This window comes from Elephas maximus, chromosome 3, assembly GCF_024166365.1.
Source record: "Elephas maximus indicus isolate mEleMax1 chromosome 3, mEleMax1 primary haplotype, whole genome shotgun sequence".
NCBI lineage: Eukaryota > Metazoa > Chordata > Mammalia > Proboscidea > Elephantidae > Elephas > Elephas maximus.
The window spans coordinates 193,769,063-193,794,497 of record NC_064821.1 but is presented as its reverse complement, the minus strand read 5'-3'; the positions used below and the strand labels follow the sequence as shown (position 1 = coordinate 193,794,497).

The following is a 25,435-nucleotide window of genomic DNA, read 5'->3' as shown; positions in this document are numbered from 1 at the left end:
TGAGTTTGGGCTGTGCCTATGCCAACAGGAAGGGCTGGGCTGGGGGCAAGCAACAGGGCAGAGCCAAGGCGGTGCTCTTGGTGCCCATCACTGGCCGCTGGACACAGAGGGCAGTGGTGCAATGTGTGTTTCAGGAGGAAACTTGAGGTGTCGGGATGCCCAGGCCCCCAGGAGGCCCCCTTATTGCAGAGCCAAGAGGAGCTGGACACCTTTCTGGGACTGCAGCACTACGGTGGCCAACCCTCCCTCATGGTACGGACAGACAAATCCCCCTCCCACCCTCTCGCCTGTCCAGCCACCACTCTGTGCCTCTTCTGTTCTGCCAGCTGCTGGGTCTCTCTGTGCCCAGGCTTTGCTCTATGACTCCATCTGACCGAATCTGAATCTGTTGTCTGTGCCCCTCTGTCTGCTTCCCCGGGTCTGTGTGCTCTGTCCCGGACTCTTGCATCTTTCCTGGTATCCTGCCTCTGCCACCTTCTCTAAGACTCTCTGTTTTTTCTTTTCTGTATCTGTGTCTCTGTGTTGATGTGGGTGTCTCTGTGCCTCTCTCTTATTAAAAGTCCCCTGTTCCCCTAGTTTTTACAACCACATCTTTCTGGGGACCCCCATATTTCTCAGATTTGAAGCCAGGCTTATTATTTGTGGGATTAAACCAAGCATCTGGTACCCTGAAAGATGACAGTTCTCTATCAAGATCATTAGGATTATCGAATGAGACAGAAGATAGAGAGCTTGCCCAACCTTCTGGTTTAAGGAATATAACTGGGGGCTCAAATCAGGATCTAAGAACCACTGAAGATTCACCAGGGCTTTAGAGACATCACTGGGTCAGCTGGCGAAGAGTCCCTGAGTACACGGAGATGTCGCCAGAGCCAGGTGGTTAAAGGCTGCTTCCCTCCAGCTCATCCTTTAGCTGGCCAAGGGTATCAAGTGTGGCCTCACTGTGTGGACGGCTGTGGTTTGGGCTGGGAGAAAGGGGATGTGTATAGCTCGACAGGAAACAGCAAGAGGCCATTTTATTCCATCTTCATTTTCCCTATCAGCATCTCTGGATGTCTTCCCCCACCCTGTTTCAATGTGAAGTAGTAGAGAAAATGGGGATTTTGCAGTCAAGCTGACCCCTAGATCCTTCATTTACCAGCTGGGCAATTTGCTTCATCTTTCTGGAAATCAGAATAATAAAACAGCTGTTGTTTTTGGGTGCTGTTAAGTCGATTCTGACTCACAGGGACCCTATAGGACAAAGTAGAACTGCCCCATATGGTTTCCAAGGAGCGGTTGGTGGATTCGAACTGGTGGCCCCATTGCGCCAGTAAAAAAAAAGTATACATATAATTATGTAATTACAAATTACATAATTTGCAATGGAGACTTGATACTTAACCCAACTCCACACCTCCTCCCTACTCCCACCCCCCAGCCTACCCCTGAGACCAGGTAGAAAGAAAAAGCTAGGACCACTGGGGGAGCCACACTTTGAAATTTGTAATTATGTAATTATAAATAACATAAAATTTACCATTAATAAAAACTGTCTTTTAAAATTGTGATTAGATGAAGAAAAGTGTTAAAGTGCCCATCACAGAACTGGCCCACAGAATGAGCTAAAAAAAAATCACTGTTCCGTTTTCCTTTTCTCCCTTCCATTCCTTTGCACTTCTTTCCCTCTCTTCCGCCTTTCTCTTTTCCTCCTCCCTCCGCCTTCTTGGTATTGTATGTTTTCTTCTTTTCTGGTTCTTCCTAGTGTTTCTCTTTTCTGCCTCTCTGCTCTGATTCCTCTCTTCATTTAATCTTTTGGCCCTCCCCTTAATTTTCTCTTTGTCTATGTATTTGGGGTTTTCGTTGTTTTTTTTTGTTTTTCCTTTGTGCGTTAGCATATGGGAATAAGTGTTCTACCAAAGTCCACCCATCAAAAGCCTGAGACTCAGTAGGCTAGACCAGGGGCTGCAGATTGGTGGTCCACGAGCCAAGTCTAGCTCCAAAATTTGTCTTGTTTGGCCAGTACGGGTGCTTACACTTTTTAAAACTCAGATGTCCTTAAATGGGACCTGTGCTCTCCAGTTTGCTAGAGTTGCTAATAGTTCCTCTTGTATTTTTCTCCTTGCCTTTTCAGTATAGTGTTTAAAAATGAGTACCCACTAAATCAACCACCCATCTCAAGAACTAGAACTTCAGCAACACATTTGTGTTTACTTAGGCATTTCTCATTTCTATTCCCTTGCTGCCCCTCCAGAGGTAAACACTACCTTGAATTTTGTTTATCACTCCTTTGCCTTTATTTAAAAAAAAAAAAAATTTAACACAGATATATGTATTATGCAGTAATACACTGGAAACCCTGGTGGCACAGTGGGTAAGAGCTACGGCTGCTAACCAAAGGGTCGGCAGTTCGAATCTGCCAGGCACTCCTTGGAAACTCTATGGGGCAGTTCTACTCTGTCCTATAGGGTCGCTATGAGTCGGAATCGACTTGATGGCACAGGGTGGGGTAGTTAATATATTATTTCACTTTGTTTGTTTCCCAGTTTTAAAACGATGGAGTCACATCTACAGAATTTTCTATAACTTGCGTTTCATTCAGCATTATGATTCTAGTTTCTATTCTATGCTATTAGAAAGAATGTTGTGAACATCCTTATATAAGTCTTTTGGTGCACATTTGTATGAATTTCTCTAGGGTGTATATCTTGGAGTGAAATTGCTGGGTCATAAAGTTAGTAGAAATTCAGTTTTACAAGTTAATGCCGTTAATGCTGAATTATTCTCTACTCCCACCAACAGTATGTAAGAGTTCCCATTGAGCTGCATCCTCGCCAACATTTGGTGCCATCAGACTTCTTAATTTTTGCCAGTCTAATGGCTATAAACCTCACTGTGGTCTTAATTTGAATTATCTCCTTACAAATGGAATCGAGCAGCTTTTCATATGTGTATTGGCCATTTCATAGCGACCCCAGGGTCGCTATGAATCAAAATCTACTTGGAGGTACAAGTAACATTGGCGATTCGTGTTTCCTCTTCTGTGAAATTCCTGTTCATGCCTTTTGCTCATTTTTCTAATGGATTCTTTGGTTTATTTATTTCTTTATTGTTTTGAAAGTGTTCTTTATATATTGTGACGACTAATCCTTTGTTGTTACATGTGTTTGCTGCAATGATCTTTTCCCAATTTGTGGCTTATCTTTTCCCTCCTCTGTGGAATCCTTGGGAAACCCTGGTGGTTTAGAGCTACGACTGCTAACCAAAAAGCCGGCAGTTTGAATCCACCAGCCTCTTCTTGGAAATCATATGGGGCAGTTCTACTCTGTCCTGTAGGGTCACTAGGAGTCGGAATTGACTTGACAGCAACAGATGGATGGTATCCTTAAATAAACAGAATTTTAAAATTTTTAACAAATTAACATATTAAAGTATATATAACATTACATACAGAAAGTACATGAAATGCTTTGAGATTTTTATTGGACCTTAATTTTCTCTAAAGATTGATTTAGGGAAAGTTGACATCATTACAGTATTGAGTCTTCTCTTACATAAAAATACCATGTCTCTCTGTTTAGTTAGGTTTTTCAAACATTGTTCAATAAATTTTTATAGTTTTACCTATATAGGTCTTTTAGATTTTTTTTAGATTTACTCTTAGGTACATTATAGGATTTTTTTGTTTGTGTTTTTGATCTTTTTAAATTTCAGCCATTCTGGTGGGTGTCTTAGTGGTATCTCATTTTGGTTTTAATTTTCATTTCTCTTTTGAAAAATGACTTTGAGCACCTTTTCATATGCTTATTGGCCATGTGACTATTTACTTTTGTGAAATGCCTGATCAAGTCTTTTGACCCTATTTTTTAATAGCTTGCCTTTTTCTTATTGGTTTGTAATAGTTCTTTACATATTCTGAATATAAACACTTTGTCAGATATATCTATTGTGGATACTTTGTCCCAGTCTGTGACTTGAGTTTTTACTTTGTTAATAGCATTTTTTTTTAAATAAATTGTGCTTTAGGTGAAGGTTTATAGAGCAAATTAGTGTCTCATTAAACAATATGCCTACTGTTTTCTGACATTGGTTGCTAACCCCAGGAAGTGTCAACACTCTCCCCTTCTTGACCTTGGGTTAATAGTGTGTTTTTGTTTTTTTTTTTAATGAGCACAAGTTTGTCATTTAGATGAAATCCAATTTATCAATGTTTTAATGGTTAGTGCTTTTGGTCGTGTTTAAGAAACCTTTACCTACCCCAAGGATGTAAACATTTTCTCCAATATTTTCTTCTAGAAGCTTCATAGTTTCAACTTTCACATTTAGGTCTATGATTTTTCTTGATTTTTATGTATGGTAGAGGTCAAGGTTAATTATTTTTTCATGTAAACATCCAGTTGCTCCATCATCATTTACTGAAAAGACCTTGCCTTTCCTGTTGAATTGCCATGGTGACTTTGTTGGAAATCAAGTGGCCATATTTGTGCAGGTCTATTTCTGGGCCTTCTTTTCTGTTCCATTGATTTATCTATCCTTATGCCAATATCACATCATCTTAATTGCCATAGCCTTATTGTAAGGAAACCCTGGTGGTGTAGTGGTGAAAAGCTATGGCTATAACCAAAAGGTTGGCAGTTCGAATCCACCAGGTGCTTCTTAGAAACCATATGGGGCAGTTCTACTCTGTCCTGTAGGGTTGCTATGAGTTGGAATCAACTTGATGGCAAAGGGCTTGAGTTTTTTTTGGTTTTATTATAAGTCTTAAAAATCTAGTAGTGTAAGTCCTTCAACTTTATTATTTTTCTTCAAGATTATCTTGGTTATTCTAGGTCCTTTGCATTTCAATAGAAATTTTAGAATCAGCTTTTTAATTTCTAAAAAATCCTGCTGGATTCTGATTGAAATTCCATTGAATCTAAAGATTAATTTGGGACAAGCTGAAAATGTACTTAATTTATTCCTGTCAATATATGATCTTAAAAAAGAAAACCCTCAAATATTCCCCTCCTAACAGGGATAAACAAAGGATTTGGAATCTTAAAGATTTTTTTGACTTTGGGAAATACTTCAAATCTTCAATATCCTTTTTTTTTTTTTTTTTTGTCTGTCCCTACAATATCCTTCTTGAAAAAAATTAATTTAGGACAAATTGACATTGTTACAATATCAAGGCTTCTTATCCATGAAAATAATATATCTCTCCCTCTAGTTAGGCTTTTTGAAAAAACGTCTTTTAATAAGGTATTAGTTTTCTTCCTAACAGGTTTTGCCAATCTTTATTAGATTTATTCCTAGGTATCTAATAGTTTTTGTTGCTATTATAAATCCTTATTTTAAATTATGTTTTGTAATTGTTTTGGGTTTATGGAAATGGAATTGAATTAATCCTTGTATAGTGATCTTGGAGTCATTCATCTTGCTAAACTCGCTTGTTAGTTCTAATAATTTACCTGTGGATATATTAGGGCTTTTGTAAGTAGGCAATCATATTGTCTAAATGATAGTTTTGTTTCTTCTTTTACAGTTTTCATTTCTTTTTCTTGCCTTATCGTGCTGGTTACGACTCTAGTACGATACTGAATAGAAATGGTGATAATGGACAGCCTTGTCTTGTTTTCGATCTAGAGGGAGTACAAATCGATTTTGGCTTTAAGTTCTTGAAAGATACTCTTTATCGGCTTAAGGAAGATCCCTTCTATTCCTAATTTCCATGGCTTTGGTTTTACAAAATATGGGTATTGAATTTTTATCCTGTGCTTTTCTGCTTTTATTGAGATGGTCATATTTTGTCTCAGACTGTTGAGGTGAATTTTATTTAAAGGTTTTTCTCATGTTAAACTACCCTTGTATTCTTAGCATAAATACAACTTTATCATAATGGGTTATCTTTTTTATACACTGCTAGATTTCTTTTTTTTTAAGTTTAATTATTTATTTATTGTACTTATAGATGAAGGTTTACAGAACAAACTAGCTTCTCATTAAACAGTTAGTATACATATTGTTTTATGATATTGGTTAACAACCCCATGAAAGGTTTAATTACCTTTGTGACTCAGTTATTTTTATTACCTGTTATTTGGCTTTTACTAATATAGTCATTTCCATGTATTTAGAACATACAAATTTTTGCCCTCCTTTAAATACACCTGTTACAGGATTAGTGTGTTTTTCAAGTTATTATATTTTAAGAAATAATTGTTCTGCTTTGCTTTCTTGCTGTTTGCTTATGTAGCCATTAGCATGCTATTCAGTAACAGCTTTGCTCCTGGTTCCATAAAAAACAAAGAGTCAAGCTTGTTGACCCTGCAGGTATAGTTTGATTAGAAAAACTAAGAATTTAGTCTTTGTGCAATATTTTAGTTGTCATCTATATCCTGAATAAGTGAGGTTGCTAGGAACATGAGTTCAGGATAAATCAGGATAAATAAGGTTGTTATTACAGGTTTGTGTTTTTAAGTATATTTTTAAAGCTGGAGAAAGAGAAATTTAAATTAAAATTGTGTCTTAGTAAATGCAGCATGTGTTCCACAAGACCAAAATAGACTTCTTTTGAATAGGTACACTGCTGGATTTCATATGTGATACGGTTATCTGTTGCTACATAACAAACCACCCCCAAACTTAATAGCTTAAAACAACAACCATTTTGGAGTGGTGGGTTCACAATTCTGTAGGCGGGTAATTGGGCTAGGCTCAGTTGAGTAGTTCTGCTGGTCTCACCTGGACTCACTTGAATAGGGTTTGATGGTCAAGGACAGTTACTCACATTTGTCAGTTGGCAGGCTGCTAGATGGGATACCTTGGTTCTCATTCACATGACCTTTCCAGAAGGCTAGCTTAGGCTTGTTCACATAGCAGTAGCATTCCAAGAGGGTGAGAGTGGAAGCTTCAAGGCTTCCTTGAAGCCCTGGCTCAGAAATCACATCTGCCCTTTAATGCCTCTTCTGCTGCACTCTGCTCATCAAAATAAGCCTCAAGGCCAGCCTAGATCCAAAGAGGAAAGAAATAGGTAAACGCCTTCTTAATGGGAGGAGCTGCAAATAATTTGTGGTCATTTTAAATCAACTACAGTTTGCTAATATTTTGTTTGGGATTTTTGTACTTATGTTCATAAGAGAGATTGACCCATAATTTTCCTTTGTTGTACTGTCCTTATGTAGTTTTAGAATCAAGGTTATACTTGTCCTATTGAAAGAGTTGGAGGGTATTCTTATTCTATCCTTTGGAAGTGTTTGCATAAAATTTCAGTGATCTGTTCCTTGAAAGATCTGTCCCTTGTCTATAAAGCAGTTTTGGCCTGGTATTGTTTTGTTTTGTTTTTCTTCATAAGAAGATTAACTATTGATTCCATTTATTTAATAGGATCATTCAGATTTCTTATTTCTTCTTGACTCCGCTTTGGTAAGTTATATGTATATATATATATCTTTTTTTTTTTAAGAATATATTTTGTTTGTGTTTTCAAAATTATTGGCATGATGGGCCATTGAGTCAGTTCTGACTCATAGTGACCCTATAGAACAGAGTAGAACTGCCCCTATAGGGTTTCCAAGGAGCAGCTGGTAGATTTGAACTTATGATCTTTTGGCTAGCAGCCAAGTTCTTAACAATTGTGCCACCAGGGCTCCAGAATTGCTGGTAGTAGTCTTTTTTTTAATCATTGTTCTTTCTGTAAGTAGGTCTACATTTTCACTCTAATTTTATTTATACCTTCTCTTTCTTTTTTCTTTATCACCCTTATCAGAGGTTTGCCCATTTTTATTTAAACAAAACAAGCAAACAAACAAACAACTCTTGGCTTTACTGATCATTTCTTTTCTTTGTTTACTACTTCATTGATTTCTGCTTTTATCCTTGTTCCATCTTACCTTATGTTTTTTTTGGGGGGGTTGTTCTGTTGTTCCTTTTCTAACTTTTAAAGTTCACATCACTCATTTATTTCCGGCTTTTTAAAATTGTCAATTTAAACCTTTTAAGGCTATAAATTGCCCTTAAAATACCACTTTGGCTGTCTCCCACAAGTTTTGTTCTGTAGTATTTTTATTATTGCTAAATTACAAAGTATCTTTAAATATCCGTTATGATTTCTTCTTTAATCAATACTTTATTTAGAAGGATGTTCTAATGTTTCTAAATCTATAGAGATTTTTGTTTAAAATTAAAAAAAATTGAAATATACCTACAGAAAAGTATATAACACTTACTTATACAGTTTAATGAATAATTAGGAAGCAAACACCTGTGTAAACACTCCAGGTTAAAAAAAAAATAGAGTATCACTAGAACCCAGAAGCCCCCTCCCCCATTCATAACCCTCTCTCCCCTAGCAGAGATGACCACTTTACTTTCGAGATTGATTTTCTCTATAGATTTACCATCTATGTATGCACCTTTATGCAATATCAATTAGTTTTTTGCGTACTTTCAACTTTATATGAATGTAATCATACAGTATATAAATCTTCTGTGCCTTGATTCTTCACTCAACATTATATTCGTGAGATTTATCCACATTGTTGAGTGACCTTTGGTTTTCTCATTTTTGTTGCTGAATAGTGTTCTAATGTATATACATACTCTTTATCCAGTCAACTTAAGATGGACTTTTGGGTTGTTTCCTGTGATCTCTATGGTATAGATCCTTTGAAATGTGTTAAGATTTGTTCTATGGTCTAATATGTGGCCAGTTTATTAATGCTCCATGCAGACTTGAGAGAAAAGTTATTCTCTAATGGTTGGCTGTGTGGTCTATGAATGTATCTACTCCCTATTGGTCTTAAACTCGGACTGTTTCAGTTTTTTTTTTTCATTACCGATCTGGCCCCTATAAGTTTGTCACTTCTAGAAACCATTCGGGGTAAATGTTTTCACTTCTGAGGTATTTTCTATATTAAGAAAACCTGGGCTTGAATTGTAGCAGAGTGATGAATACTAAATAGCAGGAATAACTTCCCAACTATTTCAAGTGGAATATCCCAGATACAGGTAGTAGAGAGACGTGTTTGAAGAAGTGCCAAGCTGTGGAAAAGCAAAGAGCATGGAGGGAAGATGGATAAAGCCTGAACTCTGGGTGAGGACTCTTGACATGATTCTAGGGTCAGGGTTCCTGTCATCCATCTGCTGGCCCCTCGGACCACTTGGCCACTGGCAGGCTTTCCAAATCTGTATCCATGAGTGGCATCGATGGCTTCTTGGATCCTGCTGGTGAGTATATGTGGGAGCTAAGCAACAGTGGCTCTTTCCCCAGTCCATCTTACCACCACTCCTCAGATCCAGCTGTTTGCATCCAGATGTCCTGGATTATGTCTAATCACACACCCTTGCAGCCCTTTAATGAGAGGTTTAATTCAGGCCTCTGACATTCTGAAACTCTCATTCCAATGAAGGACATAGGACAGAGTGAGGGTCTCCAACCTCCCTTGCCAGCAGAGATGGAGGACAGTTACCTGCAATGTACCTTGTCCTCAGGATGGGGTATTGAGAGCTCAGTGTGAAACCTCTGTCCTCCCCATTCGCCAGACACAGAACTAAGACTTCAGGCCTCAGCCCCCTTCTCCACAAAACCCTGGTATTTTGTCCCCTGGCTCCTAAGTTCTCCAGCTCTGCTGTGCTGAGACCCCGCCTTCCCTCCCTGCTCCCTAGCACCCGCCCTCAGGAATGGCGTCACATGCACCTGCAGCTTGGGAACCTGATCCAGGTGGAGGAGGTGGGGGAGGCAACCCTGGGCGCCTTTGTCTGGCTTTAGCCAGACATTTCTCTTCTCCTTTTGTGTTGGCAGGGAATTTATCACAGTCCCCTGCCGCTGATCTCAGCAAAGGGTAAGTTTGGGGCACTCAGAGTCTTTCAAAGGCCTAGATGCGGGAGGAGCAATGGGACAGGTCCTGGATTTTGTAGCCCCAAATATCTCTCTGCTTCTGAAACATTGCTCAACCTCTAAATATTCTAACAATTCTTCTCTCAAGCCAAGTAGAATTCACTCTCTTCCCTTTGGCGAGAGAGGAAAGGTTCAGCAGGTTCCAAGTAGTCCCGTGGGATGGGAAAGCGATTAGGGAAAGAGAAAGCGTATCCAGAGCACAGGGTGTCAGTTCAATAACAGAGCAGGAATTGCTTGCTGCCGTCAATGCATAAAGGTGAGTGGGCAGATTAGCTGTTGGGACAGTCTCAGGTACACAGTGACCAAGGACCACGGATGAGAACTGGATGGCTCAGATAACTGAACCGTGGGGAATGGCTCTAACAAGAGTTGGGCAAGGGCTGTAAAGCGCCAACAGGAGAGGGCAGGGGTTGAAGGCACAGTTTAGGAGTGGATGTGGAGGCTGGGAGATTTCCATAACTGTGTAAATAAGCATGTAAAATTGGCACCTGTTTATTTGGCTCCCACAGCTGAAGCCTGATCACAGTGGGTCAGTCCCCTACAACAGTGTGGGTGTGTGAGCAAGTAATGGGCTCTTTAAGATAGCAGGCTCTGATTTGTGGTCCTGAGAATCTCTAGCTGACACATCCTCCTGGCTCTGGGTTTGGGATTAGCTCATGGGATAGGGCTGATGAAATCCCAGGAAATTCAGTCCTTACTGGCTCTAGGCCCAGAGGCCCTTTCCAAATAGCCGAGAGGGTCGCACACAGGGTTCTTGTTTTGCAAGGGGAAAATGCCCCCCCTGGGGAGCCCCCACCTCACAACACTTCCGCTGAGGAGCAACACGGCTGAGGAGCAACACGATCGAGGAAATTGGGCCCTCCAGTCCTCGTCCTCAGCCTGGATTAGGTAGGAAGGGGGTGTCTTTGGTTATCTGGGAGGAGCCTGGGATTTTCCTCATAAATAGAGGGGCCTGGGAAACTCAAGTGTCCACACCAAGAAGCCTTAGGAGGTGGGGGGAGGGAAGGGAGACGGAACTGTCTCTCTGGCTGAGTCCTTCCTCTCTCTGCCTCACCGTTTGAGTCCTCCTCATCATATCTCCATTCTCTCTCTCCTGATCATGGCACCTTCTTCCACCATCTCTCTGGGAGTATCTTTTTCTTCCTTTCCTGCTCTGTCTGCATCTCCTCACCTCTTTTTTTTTCTCTGCAGTCACTGGGGCGGCAGCTGTAGCCAACTGGAAGGGGGCTCAGGTACATCGGCAGGCTCTTCCCTGCGACGGACCTTCAGCTTCCTCTTGGGCATGACCGGAAAGGCCAAGGTAGGAGTCAGCTGGGGAAACAGGAGGCTTGGGACCCATGGCCCTCCCCAGTTCCTATCCTCACTATTTCCCCCAACCCCTCACCCTCAGTTCCTCGTTAGACAGAGACTCAGGGCAATTGGTTCAAAGTTTAAGTAAACACATACTGTCTCTCCCAGCCTCCCTCCCTACATCCGAGCAAATCACCTTTTCTCTGCTTTCCCATGTCTCCAGCTTAGCAGCCAGCTGTGGACAGCTGGAAGAGGAGAAGGGCCAGGAGCCTCTGAAACTAAGGGGTGGCCTAGCCCTCCCACCCTTTCTGCCTCACATAGCTAAGAGGTGGGCAGCAGAAGTTGTAAGCATTGGATGTAATAATGATAATAATTAAAGCAATACTTTTACTTCTTCATAGAGTATTAGGGTTTGCAAAGTGCTTTTTACACTCATAATTTTATGGGTGGATACAGCAGCTGAAGGAGTTGAAATTAGACCATAGGCAGAGTGGCAGCCAGGGAAGTATATGATTATGGAAGAACACGCATAGCCACACGTGTGCTCAGTTCTGGCCCCAGGAAGGTGAAGGCACATAGCCCTCTTTCTCATCACCAACCCCCATGCTCTGGTGAAATGGCGCTCTGCCTCCCACAGCTTGAATTCATTTCTACTTTTTTCATTTATTGGCAAAATGAGCTACCCCTCTTTTTCTCTCATGGCCTCCTCAAGTATATGTGTACTTCCCCACCTGGGGCAGCTTCTGAGCATTGGGAGAAAACTCCAGAGAAGACATCGTCATATTCACCTCAGAGTCCTGGGATTCTCACCTTAGGGCTGCCTGGGCTCCTCCCAGTCCCCTGCAGTGTCACAGCTCTCTTCCCCAGCCTTTCAGCTGGGATTCCCCTTGCCTGGGGCACTCAAGGAAGGCCAGATGAAACCACGTGGTGTTGTTAGCATCTTCTCACCACAGGCCATGGGTGGGGCATTGTGGTTGAGGTAGGCCTGAGGCCAGTGGAGCCCCAGAGAAAGAGATGCAGTCCAGAATCTTAAAGCTGGGGCTGGGAGAGGGCAGGTGGGGGAGGGAGGAGCAGAGTTCTCTAGAGAGTAAAACAGAAATGGAGGCTTTGGGGTCTGAGTCCCATCTCCCCACAGGCTCTCAGGTTCCAGGTAGGAGAGTCTGATGGTAGAATCACCCTCTTTTCCCCACCCTTGGCCTAACAGGTGGGGGATTGATTAGCCCTGTGAAGGGCAATGTGGGCAGAGACTCTGGAGTCCAGACAGGCAGCAGGAAAGAGCCAGAGTAAGTCTGGACATTTTCCCACTGGGCCTTTCTTTCCTCACCGGGGTCTCTGGTCCTGCCTCCTTCTGTTTTCCTCCTGTTATCTCCTCATCCATCTTCTTTCCACCCTATGAATACCTGTTTCTGCTTCACTTAATCTCTTCCTCCTCCCAGACTTTCTCCCCCTTATTCCAGCTCAGGATGGGGGCCATGAAGCAGGAAAAGGGAGGTGCGGCTGGAAAGCAGCTCAGTCAAGCAGTGGGAGAAGGAAGTGGCTTATTCCTTCTCACTTGACCGGCATTGTACAGTTGACAGAACACTTTCCCAGAGGTCATCTCATTTAATTCTTATAACAGCTCAGGCAAAGATAAGTGTTTTAACCTCCATTTTACAGGCAAGATAACTTAGAGGCTAGGCTACTTGCCCACTATCTCACAGCTACTAAGAGGCGGGGCTGTATTGCAAACCCAGAGCTCTGACTATATAATGTTGCCTCTGCCTTTCTCAGTAAACTTAACACAACAGTTTATCCCCTCTCTTCCCTTTCGAAGGAGCCTTGGTGGCATAGTGTTTAAGCGCTCAGCTGCTAACCAAAAGGTCAGCAGTTCAAATCCACCAGCTGCTCTGCAGGAGAAAGATGGGCAGTCTGCTTCCATAAAGATTACAGCCTTGGAAACCCTATGAGGCAGTTCTACTGTATCCTGTAGGGTCTCTATGAGTTAGAATTGACTTGACGGCAATGAGTCTGACTTCCCTTCTTCCACCATCTTCTGCTGGATGGCCATTAGAGGCAAACTATGCCTAACCACCCCCTCCCAGAATACACAAGGTCCAGAGCAATGAGGAGAAAAACAAACTGCCTCCTGGAGAGAGTGGAGCTTAGGGTCCACATATCCCCTGTGGCTCTATCTGTTCACCTACTAGCCAAAACTCTGACAGCCAGGTTCTTCCCTGAGGCGCCCATTCTGAAGAACCCTACAATGTGAGGAGCGCATTTGTCAAGTTAAATGGACTAGGGAAGATGATAGCTATTTTTAGATTCTGGAAGAAATTAGGGTTGGCTTTTGTTTTGTTTTTGTGTATTTAAAAAAATCCAGGAGGTACCACTGGCTTGGAATAGGGGGCTGGGGAGAAGGAGCTTGGAAGAAGGGGCCAGGGGATCCCCAGGAGAAAGGAAGAGGGGCTCATACAGAAAATGGAACTTGGGTCAAGCTGCAGACCTAGCTCACTAAAAGCCCAAGTGTTTTTAAAGGTAGAAGTTTCCTTTATACACTCCCACCCCCAACCTTATTCCCTGTTACCTCCTAAGAGGAAGAAGGCATAGGGCAAGGGGCAGAGTAACAAACAGCTGGTGGGATGGAAAGGAGAGTGAAGGCTGGGGTGGGAGATGGAAGAGGGTTGGAAGGTCAAGTCCTCTTCTTGCTTAGAAATCTTCTAAGTAGAATTTTAGAAATGATAAGTCTCCAAAAGAAACCCTGGGGTTCAGGCCCCAGGTTTATCAGATACCATGGTTGGACTTTGGCCCTTTAAGACTCCATCCTTAGTTTGTAGTTGCAGCCAGGGGTGGCCTCGGAGGCCTAGGGGAAAAGCTTAGGTCTTAGCCCATCCCCTTCTCTGGGCCCCCCAATGGGCGGAGCCTTGAGGCCACGAGTCCCTTGGGCTATCTGTTTTTAAACTTAGTACATTCGTCAGCCTTGGTTGCCACTGGGGAGGAGGTAAGTGTGTTTGTGGGGGGCTGGGGCCTGGGAACTGTTGGTTTGGGGGAGTTCCTGAGACCTTCCCATAGGTCTTCCCTGCAGGTGCAAGCCTGGAGAAACCAGACTTCCTCATGGCCCTGGAAAAAGTTCTTTCTGCCTTAGAATTACCATCCAACCTGCTGCAGGCATAGTTTATTTCCTCTTTTTTTTTTTTTTTTTTGGCCTTTGCTATATAAGGATCCTAAACAGAGGAATGGGTGAAAAGGAGGTGAAGAAAGAGTTGCTAGGCAGGAGGGGAAGCCGAGGAGCAGTGTGGGGGTGGTGGCTGGGGTGAGGAGCCCAGCGAGCTCAGCCAGTGGTGAGGCAGTGGAGCCCAAAATAGTGTCAGAGGCTAAAATTGGCACCTACAAGAGTGCTGAGTTGGGTTTGAGACCTGCAGCCTGGCCCTGCTGCTGAGCCGGGCAAGGAGCCTCTGGATCTGGGTTGAGTCTCCTTCCCCAGCACACTATTCTGGGACCAGACTCAGGCTGGATGCTGGGTTCCAGGGCTCCCAGTGCTTCTGGTGTCTCCAGAGAACTGGGATACCCTGAGAGGCGGAAATGAACTGCACTGTGAGTGACTGGAAGAATTTTCTTAATGGCAGAAAACTCACCAAAGGTGGCAGTTGGCTCAGGCTGGGGCAAATGGTCCTGGAAGAAGATAAGTCCCCACTCCACGCCTCTTGTGGAAAGGGCGGTCATGCCCCAGCCGGTCCCTGACTAGGGCAGACTGGCTTCTGGCCTTTTGGGTCGAGCCTAACTTGCAAGAGGCAACGGGGCTGTGACACAAGGAAGGATATCCTTGGTTTTCTAACTTCAGTAAAGGTGTCGAATCCCCAGATGTGGCTGGCAGAGGCGGAGCTAGAAAGGGGAGGAGTCCATCGTGGCCAGAGTGGTGGGGGCTCGTGGGTGAATTCTCTCCTCTCCCAGTCAGAATCTTTGACTTCTTGGAGTGAATCCTCCCGTTCAGGCTTTCTAACTGAAGACCCAACCTTTAGTTCCCCTTAGAGTTCCCTGCCCCCACCTCTGTCCCCAGTCGTAAAAGGGGTCTGCTCTGGCTTGCTTTGATGGGCCCCGAAGGCCAGGAAGGAACTAGTGCCCGGTTCCCTGGAGAGCTGGGGGCGGATGGAATCCTCTGGCCTGCGGGTCTTTAAAGATCGAAAAACCGCGGGGTGGGGGCGGGGGGAAGTAGGGGCGGAGGAGGGGAAAGGGAAGACCTGAGGTGGGGCGAGGGCTGCGGGGCAGGGCCAGGGGCTCGTTTTAGGAAAAGGAGTTAAGAGGCGGGTCCCTGGGGCTGGAGGGCGCTCCTAAGCACTGGAGGGCAAACAGACAGGGCCCTCAACCTGTCCGTGGACCCCTGTACTTCTCCAGACTGCCCCTCCGCAAACCCAGGCGTCCCGTCCCGCGCTCCCGTACCCCGCCCTCCCCTCCGCTCCGCCTCCCCCCCTTCCTGAGCTCGGGCGGGGGTGGAGACTCGGGTTTGAGGAACTGGCTCTGGGTGCCGGGCGAGGGGAGTCAGACTTCCTGTCCCCGAGACTGACGCGTGCCGGGCGGACCCCTCCCCCGCCCTCCCCCCACAATAGCTGGACGCCTGGGTCCGTGCCACGTCCTCCCCGGCTCCCCCCATCGGATTATGTCTCGGATCGAATCCCTCACGCGAGCGCGGATCGAACGGAGCAAAGAGCTGGCCAGCAAGGTGGGCTCTGAAATCCTCCCTCTCTCGGTCCGCGGTCCTTAGGGTGCCCTCTGACCCCCTAGGGGTCAGCGCACCCCGTCTCCCCGCCTGCTTTCTGGGTGCCAAAATCGGGCGGAGCGGTGGGTCGGAAAGCGGCGGGATGGGGTGGGTGGGGACTGTGAGTGAGTGGGGAGGGGGTTGGGGAGCGGTAGGCGCGACCCGCGCCTCCAGCTCAGCGCGGATTCGGTGTGGGGATCCTGGGAGAGTGCGGACCTGGGTTTGTTTGGTCGTCTCCGATCTGGGACCGGGTGTTTTGAGCCGCTGGAAAGAAAGTTGCGCCGGTAAGGGACTGAGCGGGAAAAAGAAGGTGTGTGTATCGGGGGTGGGGGCGACGAAGGCTCTCCAGCACCCCTCTTTCCGCCCTGGTCTCGCCGGGTTGCCCTCGGCGTCCCCCCACCCAGTCGTTGGCTTGGTCGTTCCCCCTTTGTCCCCGCCATCCGGCGGAGGGGGCGGGTGGGGGTGGTTTCCCGGCTTCCTCCCACCACCATCACCACCCCTCCTAGACAAAAGTCAGCTCCTCCTCTCCTCGCAAATGGACTTTCCAGCTGTGATTCAGTTCTCCCCACTGGGTGGGCGGGTGGCTGGGGTCGGGACGGCCGAGGGACCGCTCACTTCCCTCCAAACCATCTCTCCCAGGTGAAGGGAGCAGAGGTCTTTGTGTGGCTGGGAGGCTTCCCTCTATCCTTAGGGGCCCTGACCCCCTTTTCTTAGAACATAGGGTCCCCCGTCCCTATCTGCCCCACCAGTTTCCAAGCTCCTTTTTCCCCCAGCCTGAAACATTAGAGCTTTAGACTGACCCACCTGGCACAATGCTGCCGCCCCCCACCCTTCAGCTTCTTATCCCCTCATCTTGGGACCCTGTTCACCTGCCATTTCATGAGTCAGGGTACCTCATTATTCCTGCCCCCCGGCCCCCCCATCATGACTTCTTGGCCACTCCTTTTCAAGTATCCTTTATCCCTGTCTTTGTACTCAGGCCCACTCCCAAAGGCCATGACCTGTCCACCCGCAGGCCCTAGGAAATGGTGAAGCTGACATGTAGGTTGATAAGTGAGAGCCAGGAGGGAGGTGGGGTGTGCAGACAGAACCTCCTAGCTCCTCAGGGGATCCACACTGCACCCATTATCAGAAAGGCCAGGACTCAACCCAGAGCTTGTTTAATCTCTGGCTTTTCTCCATCCCCCAATGTCCTGCCCGGGTGCCCAGACTATGTTGATCACCCGCTTCAGGCAAGAAAGCAGTACCCGCTTGGAGCCTTCCAGGGTGATGGGGAAGAAAAAAAAAAAACTCCCTCCTAGCTCCAAGCCAGGCTACCTGTCTTGAGGCTAAATTGGGAGAGGTTTCACCTGAGTTGGGGGCTTCAAGACCTTCTTAAGGGGCTAGGATAAGATTCTCCTAGCCGGAAAACAACTGGGGATTTGAGTAGGGCCTCAGACAAACAGCGGGCCAGGGTGAGATGGCCGAAGTGTGGTGGAACAGTGGGGTGGCAGACAGGCTCTTTTCAACCCTGCGCCAGGCCAGGCCCCAGCACGAAGGTCTGTTTATTTTTTCAACCGTTTGAGCTGAGACCCTGGAGTAGAGCCAAGGGGGGCGGGAGAGGTTTTTTGAAACCACGGAAATTTGGTTCCACCCTAAAAAGGAAAGCCATGGGGAAGCAGGCAGACCTGGATAGGGGGTGTAGAGAGGGGTTCTAGGAGGCTAGATACTGGGGCCCTTTTCTATTATTGGGGGAACTGGGAGGCTGGATACCTGGGTTCTCATGCTGTGTGTTTTTGGTGGGGATGTAAGGGCCAGGAGTCCAGAAGCCTGGCACTTCTTCCCACCTTGAGGTTGGGGGAAGAATCTGGGAGTCTGGTGGGGGCTGGGGAGTGGTGGCGGGTAGATCTGAGAGGACCAGGAGGCCACAGGAGGAGGGTGGTTGTCAGTTTGGGCTGGTCGGAAGGGGAGGGCCACCTCCGGAAAGCTGTGGTTACAGAAGGGGGGAATTGGTTCTTAGCCAACAAACCCTGGATCCCCTGTTCCCCCCTCCCCCAAGCACACCAGCTGTCTCTTTTCTTTTTATACTGTGGTGGGAAGTAGAGAGGGGCTTGCTGGAAATGAGATTATTTGAGGAAGATGGTCTCCCCTCTACCTACTTGGGAGGATGGGTCAGAGCTAAGTCCTGACATCTCAGCTCCCACCCCCCCCCCGCCCCATTCCTTACCGTTCTCTCTTGGGTCTCCTTATAAAAGGAGGAATTTAGGTATAACCTGCCCCTCTTGTCTACCCCCCCCAATAGAATCCCTCAGTTTAGCCCCCGACCCTGCTTCCTTTTTCTTTTTCCTCCATTTCTGTTCTTCCAGGCTGTCTTCAGTTATCCACCTCCTAAATTCTCTCTGCTCCTCTACTTCCTACCTCCACAGGCCTCAAACTCCTCAGATCCCTTTTCTCTCTTTAGCCCCCTGTTTCCCCTCCCTCCTCTCTCAACCCTAACTTTGATCAAGCTCAGAACAAAGGGTCCTTTTCTGCCTAGGAATGAGCAAGGGCCAGAGAGCCAGGGATGGCTCCTGAGGCAGAGGGTTCCCTTGGAATCTCTGGGACCCCAGCATTGGAGCGGGTGGTGGGCAGGTGGCGTAGGGAGAGACTATTTCTTTGTTCTGAGGAATGGAGAGTTGGCTGGCTTTGTGTGCAGGACTAGGAGTGTAGCTGGGAGGAAGGCTGGTGAGCCCAGGAGGGAGCTGGGAGGGCTGGCCATTTTTAGAGGGGAGTTAAGGAATTGGGGGTCCCCAGGGAGGCTGAGGCTTTTGGGGGCAGAAGAAAAGATTCTAGGGGTTGTGAAGGTTAGGGAAGGAGCTGAGGGGGAGGGGAGAAATGTGGTCGGGGGAGGGAATAGACAGCTTAGGGAAGTCGCTGGGTATCGGCAGGGGGTTTGGATGATGCCTGAAGACCTAATGCGCCAACCAACAAATGTAAAGAAAGCGGGGTTCTGAGCTCAGTGTCTGTGGCTTCTCTAGAATAGTGACCTTGGAATCAGAGGGGACGGATTTGAATATGCGTGAATATCAGACAATCATGTCGGAGGGGTGTGTATTTGCTTTCCTACCAATATCTGTTCCCAGATGCTCTTGGTTGCTGTTTTGATTGGTGGCCACCAAAGTAAGGGGCTCGTGCTCTGGACATGAGGAAGTAGTTCCATTCTTAGCTTCAGCCTCTGATTTGAAGTATTGAGTAGGAACTCAGTGAGCAGATTGCTCAGGGCTTCTGGAGCTGGTAAGAGAAATGGCTGCAAAGAGTTGCCTGGACCCTTCTGGGTTTGTTTATGTCTCCTTGGGGGTTGGGGCTGCAGGCAGCAGCTGCCCCCCTCCCAACCCAGCCGGCCTGCCCTGTGCCAGGAGGGCAGGGAGTCCTGGCACAGCTATTGTTCGCCTGCACAAATGCCCGTCTGTTTGCATCGCTCCCCCTCCCTCTCTGCTTGCCTCTCTCTCCTGGCCCCGACAGGTGTGGCTGGGTCGGGGGCAGGCTGGGGGCCAGGATTCTTGGGTCCCAGGGCCCCGTGGTTTAATTCCCTATGGCCCTAGAGCCCCTCCTCTGCTTCACCAGTGTGCCCACCCCCACTCCCCGCTGTCTCATCTTCATTCATTAAGCAAGCATTTATTAAGTGCCTTTGTGTGTTTGGCAGTGTCTTCTTCGTTACATTTCTGGCTGTGGTGTTAGTATTTCCGTTTGGCCGCCTTCCCCTCAGCCTCCTGCCTTTATCTTATCCCTAGAAGCTCATAAAGGGGCAGGGCCTGGCTGAGACCATCCGGCCCTCTCTTCAGCCCCATGGCCAGGAACCCTCTCCCTCCTCATTTCCCAGCCCCACAGTTCATCCTTCATGACTTAGTGCACTTCCCAGCCTATGACTTGGCACCCCTGCTGCCCAGGGGCTGAGCCACAGGTGACTTGAACCCCAGCAGAACCCTCCAGGGGTCAGCCAGGGCCCCGTCCTCTGACTTCAACCTGGTCACCATAGAGAGGGACTGGAGACAGGCCTCACCGTCTTGGGGAAGGGGCTACTTTCAGTTGCAACTGGAGCAGAGGCGATTCTGAGTACCATGAGAATTTCCCAGAGGTCTTGGTTTGGACATACCCGATGGAGGAGGCAGAGCAGCTGAGGGCTCAGGCCTTGCTTACAGAAGCTCTGACTCTCCTGCGTAGGCTCTCCAGCCCCCGCTGCCTGCTGGGGAGCACAAGAAGCCAAAATCCTGGCTTTGGCATTGCCTTGTCCTTCATGTATGTCATCTCTCAGCCTGGGAGAGAAGGTGGAAGGACCATCTCTGGCCGTGAGCTTTTGAGCCGTCATCCACAGTGTCTTCTTGCCATTCACTCAGTTTTTCTTTCTCATATGTGACCAGGATGACAATGGAAGGAGGATTTGGGTTGGCGTTTTGAACCCTCAGGGCCTGATCTCTAAGGAATTAGGAGAGAGGGGCTGGGAACTCTTCAGGTAAAGGAAGAAAAGGAGAAACAAGAGTCGCTGAAGTCTCTGAAACTTTGACAAAGAATAAGGGGATCCCTAGACCAAGGGCAGGGGTACTGCTGGGACCCATGTCTTAGTGTCTGTCCATCCATCCATTCATTCTTCCTCCCTTCATTTCAAAACATGTATCAAGTGCCTGTTGTATACCAGGTGCTGTGCTAGGTGCTCTCACATACTTTATTTCACTTAATCTTTGATGTAGCAGTGGTGTAGATGAAGGGTGTGTAGCAGGAAATACTTCCCGCGAGGGTTTATGAGAAAAAGAGACGGAATGACTCTAGACGCTGGACGGCAGAGGATTGAACCGAGCAGGAAGGGCCTCTGAGTGTTGGAGGTGTGGGTTGTCGATGGTGGAGTAATGAGCTCTTTCTGGGAGGACAGATTAGGGCACGGTGGAGAAGGGCTGTCCTGGAAGGTGGGTGAGTGGGGGGAGGATGTGATTATCTTAAGACTACCTGGAAAAGAGGAGGACAAAGAACGAAACCAACTATTCACACCAGCTGTGGAGCAGGCGCCCCTGGTAAGCAGGCCCACATCTTTCCAGCCTCAGCAGCCCGAGCTCTGGGGCGGGCATAGGCTGCCTCCCAGACAATAGCGCTAGGCAGTGCCAGGGCGGCTGGTTGCGGGGCAGTGCCCGTGCCGGGATGTGCTGCTGCTGTGGCTGCTGCCCGCTGCTGGCCCACCTAGAGAGGGGGTCACTCCAAGAGAGGGTGAGTGTCAGGAGGTGGAGGAGGCAGGGGCCAGAGTTCTTGGGTTGTCACTTTGTGGGGCATCAGTGCCAGAGGAGACGGGCCACTAGAGACCCCATCCTCTGGCTACTCTGTTCTCTCCCTTCGTTTCCTCGCCCCTATCAGAGCTGGCTGGGCAGGTGAGTGGTCATGGAAATCTGAGGGTGGAGGGCCGGGGTGGAGGCAGGGTGAGGAAAGGGGAGTTCTAACAGCATTAGGCAGGCAGGTCTGCAGATCGAAGCTGACCCTGATCCAGACAGATACTATTCTTATGCACGTCTTTGTTTGTTGGTTTTTATTTGAAACGTAACAAGTGCTCAGACTTTTTTTTTGTGCCACAGAGAAGGCTGGGAGTGCAGGAGAGAAGGCAGCACATGTGGCAGTGACAGGATACTTGAACTTGGCCTTTGAGGTCTTTAAGGTTCAGAGGAAGGGAATTGACCTAAATAAAGAACTATAATTTGGAGCAAGACAAATGAAGAATTTTCTAGTGGCCCAGGTAGGTAGGTAAAAGAGGCAGGCTGGAACATTAGCTTCAGGTCAGTTTCCTCAGCAGGTCTGGGTGGAGGAGAGCTGGCCTGTACCTGTGGAGGGTGGGGTGGGGCAGTGAGGAGCCAGAAGGGAGAGGCCGAGAGCAGTAGAGAATAGTGGGCTATCGAGAAGGGGAAGGCGAGAAGGGGAAGGCAGACGTAGAGGAAGGGAAGATCATGAGATAAGAAGAAGGGAGGACGTGGGAAGGAGACTAGGAAATAGGAAGAGAAGGAAGAAAGAGGAGGAGAGGAGAAAAGAAGGATAAATGCTGGAGGGAGGCGTGAGGAGAGAGAAGAAGGGAACAATCTCAACAGCTCTGAGCTATGCTTATCACCAGGCAAACCTAGAGCCTCTGAGGAAAGGCAGGAAAGAGAAGGCTCTTGGGCCACCAGGAAGCCAGGAGACCGTAGGGCACTGAGGCTCAGTGCCCTCTGGCCCCTGCACTGCTGACTCAGCCCCTCCACACTTCCCTTTTCTGCCCAGAACCCTGGCCAGTGCAGCTCTTCCCCTCCCCCACCTCTTCCCCCCTAGGGTTGCGGGGTGGCTGGAGCTGTGAGTCAAAACATGTCTCCTGAGGTCCGGGGCCCCAGCCAGTGTTCCTCAGCATTATGGATCCTGCTCTTTGATTCCTGAGAGGCAAGGAACCCTTGGAAGGAATGGTCTTGTCAGCTTCTATTCCCCCTCTCCGTCCTCCAAAAGTAGAGGGAAAATCCAGGGATCGGAGGTTACAACTGTGGAAGGTCCTGGAAGGGGCAGGAAGAAGGGTATCTCCATCTTCCCACCTTTCCACCTTCTCAAGCTTGAAACGGTCAGGGGGAGTGACTTGGGGAGGCCAGGAGGAAGCAGGAAGAGGAGAAAGCTGAAGAGGAAGGCACCAGCCTCAGAGGCTCTGAGGATGGACACGTGCTGTGTTCTGTCTCTATGGAGACCAAAGCCAGAAGGGCTGAAATTGCAGCTGGAGGATGGAGGGTAGATGTCAGAAGGGACTTCCTAGGATGGGGAGACTAATTGGGCAAGGAGGAATAGTGGCAGTTCTCCTAGGTTTTAGTTTCTGTGGAGGGCAGTATGAGAGGGAAGTGATTGATATCAGAAACAGGGGTAACAATTAGACTGCAGGAGAGACTTCCTGCCAGGAATAACCACAATGACTGAACCCAGAGAGTGGGAGTAACCTGAGGCCAAAACTAGGCTCCTCTTGCTTTCAAGTTAGTGGGGGACATGTTACCTCTCAGAGAGACATTTCCATTGGCTGATGTTTGTGGAAGAAGTAGAGGTTTGCGGTGCTGACCTGGGCTGGGGGAGGCACTGGAGGCGTTCTGCCCCCTTCAGCCAATCTAATAAGGGGATCTCCTGCCCCTCCACCCCAGCCCCTCCCTCCTCCCCCAGTGTGACTGCCACAGAGACAGCGGCTCCAACACCGGTTGTCATGGTTATAAGAGGAGCTAACTCCCATAGATTTGAAAACGCTGGTGAGCTGGCACCCTCTGCTTCGCCTGCTCTCCCCTCCTCTCTGCGCATCTTCCCCCCGGCACAGAGAAGAGAGTACAGCAGCTCGGGGGCGAGCAGAGCTGGGGCTGGGAGGTGGAGTGAGGACGCCGAGGTCTAGAGCCAGGGAGATGAGCGGCAACAGGAGGCAGCCCAGCCGCAGGGGCCAGGTAGGTCAGGGACCCAGAGCCCCTCAGGGCTGGCCGCCCCAGAGGCTGGCCTGGCCACTTCTGGACAGCTGTCTCAGACACCCTGCAGCAGGCTCCGCTGGAGGCATGTCTCCCTCGCCTCTGCCCTCAGCCTGTCTCTGAGCTCCTCAGTTACCCTGGCATCTCCCAGCCTCACTTCCTGTCTCTCTCCCCTTCCACAGACCCGGGAAAAGGAGAGGATGAGGGAAGCCAAGGATGCCCGCTATACCAATGGGCACCTCTTCACCACCATCTCAGTTTCGGGCATGACCATGTGCTATGCCTGCAACAAGAGCATCACAGCCAAGGAAGCCCTCATCTGCCCAAGTAAGTGATTTAGAGTCTGAGTGTCACTGACTCGGTATCCACTGACCCTAATCTTCCCACCTGTCTTTCTGCCCAGAATCCATACCCTCCCTGAGCCCCAGCTGGGCCCCAGTGCCACTGCCAGATGCTTGGTCCCTTGCTCCCCTTCCTGAGGCTGAGGGGTGGTGGCTGTGGGAATATGGCAGAAGAGGGTGGCATAAGCAGGAAAGACTATCTGGGAATAGGGGGGAGAGGAGGTTAGGATGATTCCCCTTGCAGCTGTCGTCCACTGGGTATCCCCCTGGCTCCCAGAACAGCTGCTGAAGGAGCAGGAATGTTGTGTGTGTGAGTGTGTGTGTGTGTGTGTGTGTGTGTGTGGAGGGTGGTGGGGGCGAAGCCAGCCAAAAGCTGCCAGTCTTGCAGCTGGTTCTGCCCATCTTCCTGGCCAGAACAGGCCATGTAGGACTTCAAGGTCCCTTGCCGCTTCCTTTCTAGTGACTGGAGATGGAGCCTAAAATGTCTGCTGTTTGAAGCAGAGGTTGGGATTATGACCCTCTGTCTCAGATTCTAGTCTGATTGTACATTGAGAAGGAGGAATACATCAGTAGTGTGTGTGTGTGTGTGTGTTGGGCTGGGGAGAGGAAGGGTGGACTCCCGGACTTCACTCACATCTGAGGGTAGCCCTGTATTTAAGGAATGTAAGCAGGGAATTCCTATAGCTGCCTGGACTGGGGCTCCAGCTCCTCCTGAATTGATGGGAGAGATGCTTATAATGAAAGCAGGACTGGAGGTATTGTGACCTGCTGCTGAGCAGCTGGACAAGAGCTCTAGCCTCTAATTGCTGTGAAACTTGGGGAAGGAGCCCCAGAGAGAACCAGTGAGGCCTCCCTACTTCCTTACTGCTCAGTTCAGAGGTAGGGATGAGGAGGGGAACCCCAATCTAGGTCTCTCTAGAGACCTGACAAAATTCCCAATCCGGAAGCTTGTTGCCAGGGGAACAGGGGAGGTGGGCAGCGCTATTTTGAGAGCAAGTGGAAAGCGGAGGTTCGATCCAGAGACGCTGGGTGGTGGGGATAGAGAAGGGAGCACCGAGGGGGTGGGAGCAGCCCCAGCCCCCATTTCTGTCTGCCCCCTCTGCCCCGCCCTGCTGGCCTTGTATTTGTGGAAGTGAGCATGGTGCTGGGTATTGTCTGAAGGAGTTGCAGAGTTTCCGGTGTTGTTGGATGGGGGAGGGGAAGCTGGAGAGGGCCTAGGCCTGAGGGCATGTCAGGGAAGGGGACAGCCTATGGTCCCAGTGTGTAGGCTTGGCTACTCCTCCTTTCTTCTCTTCCTCTCTCCCTACCCCATGGTAAGGCAGGACGGGGGGTGGAGGAGCAGCAGATGGAGTGTGGGAGCTGTGGGTTTGCCTGAGTTGGGGAACAGGACTTCCTGGGCCTGGAAGGGAGAAGGCAGAGCGGCTGGAGTGTGGCAGGCAGAGCTGAGCAGTGCAGAGGCAGACAGGCTTGTAGGGACAGGGCTTGGGCCTCTCCGCTCTGCCACTGGATCCTTCAGCCTTTGAGCTGCTTAGGCCCAGCCAGAAATCAAGGGCATGCTGTATGGAGCAATGGAAGAAGCATGGTCTTTGGATTCAGGCAGGCCTGAATTCAAATCCCAGCTCTGCCACTAGCTATGTGGTCTCTGGCAGCTGACCTAGCTTCTTCAGGACAGGTTCTTCATCTGTAAGGGGATAATTGAATCTACCTCAAAGGCTGTTAGGGTTAAATAAATGCAGAACGTTTACTAGATGCTCAGGAAATGTCCATTTCCCCCTCTTTGCCCCTT

The 25,435-nt window shown here is 48.3% G+C and overlaps 1 protein-coding gene across 14 annotated transcripts in view; it reads left to right on the top strand.

Annotated features, from left to right (window-relative positions):
- The window catches only part of ARHGEF2 (Rho/Rac guanine nucleotide exchange factor 2), a 49,680-nt gene that overhangs the window by 9,722 nt on the left and 14,523 nt on the right, over nucleotides 1-25,435 (top strand). For 7 of the 14 annotated variants that reach the window (XR_007516840.1, XM_049880745.1, XM_049880744.1 and 4 more), the window contains 6 exons: nucleotides 135-252; nucleotides 7,345-7,383; nucleotides 9,078-9,186; nucleotides 9,761-9,800; nucleotides 11,048-11,156; nucleotides 23,491-23,635. Coding sequence is in view for 13 of the 14 variants with exons in the window: in XM_049880745.1 (XP_049736702.1) it covers nucleotides 135-252; nucleotides 7,345-7,383; nucleotides 9,078-9,186; nucleotides 9,761-9,800; nucleotides 11,048-11,156; nucleotides 23,491-23,635 (560 nt within the window). In the remaining variant the exon portion in view is untranslated. Of the gene's footprint in view, nucleotides 1-134; nucleotides 253-7,344; nucleotides 7,384-8,617; nucleotides 9,187-9,734; nucleotides 10,745-11,047; nucleotides 11,157-12,408; nucleotides 12,430-15,726; nucleotides 15,840-16,053; nucleotides 16,160-18,773; nucleotides 23,291-23,490; nucleotides 23,636-25,435 lie in introns of those variants that run through there. The other 7 variants (XM_049880740.1, XM_049880747.1, XM_049880748.1 and 4 more) reach the window with 7 other exon arrangements.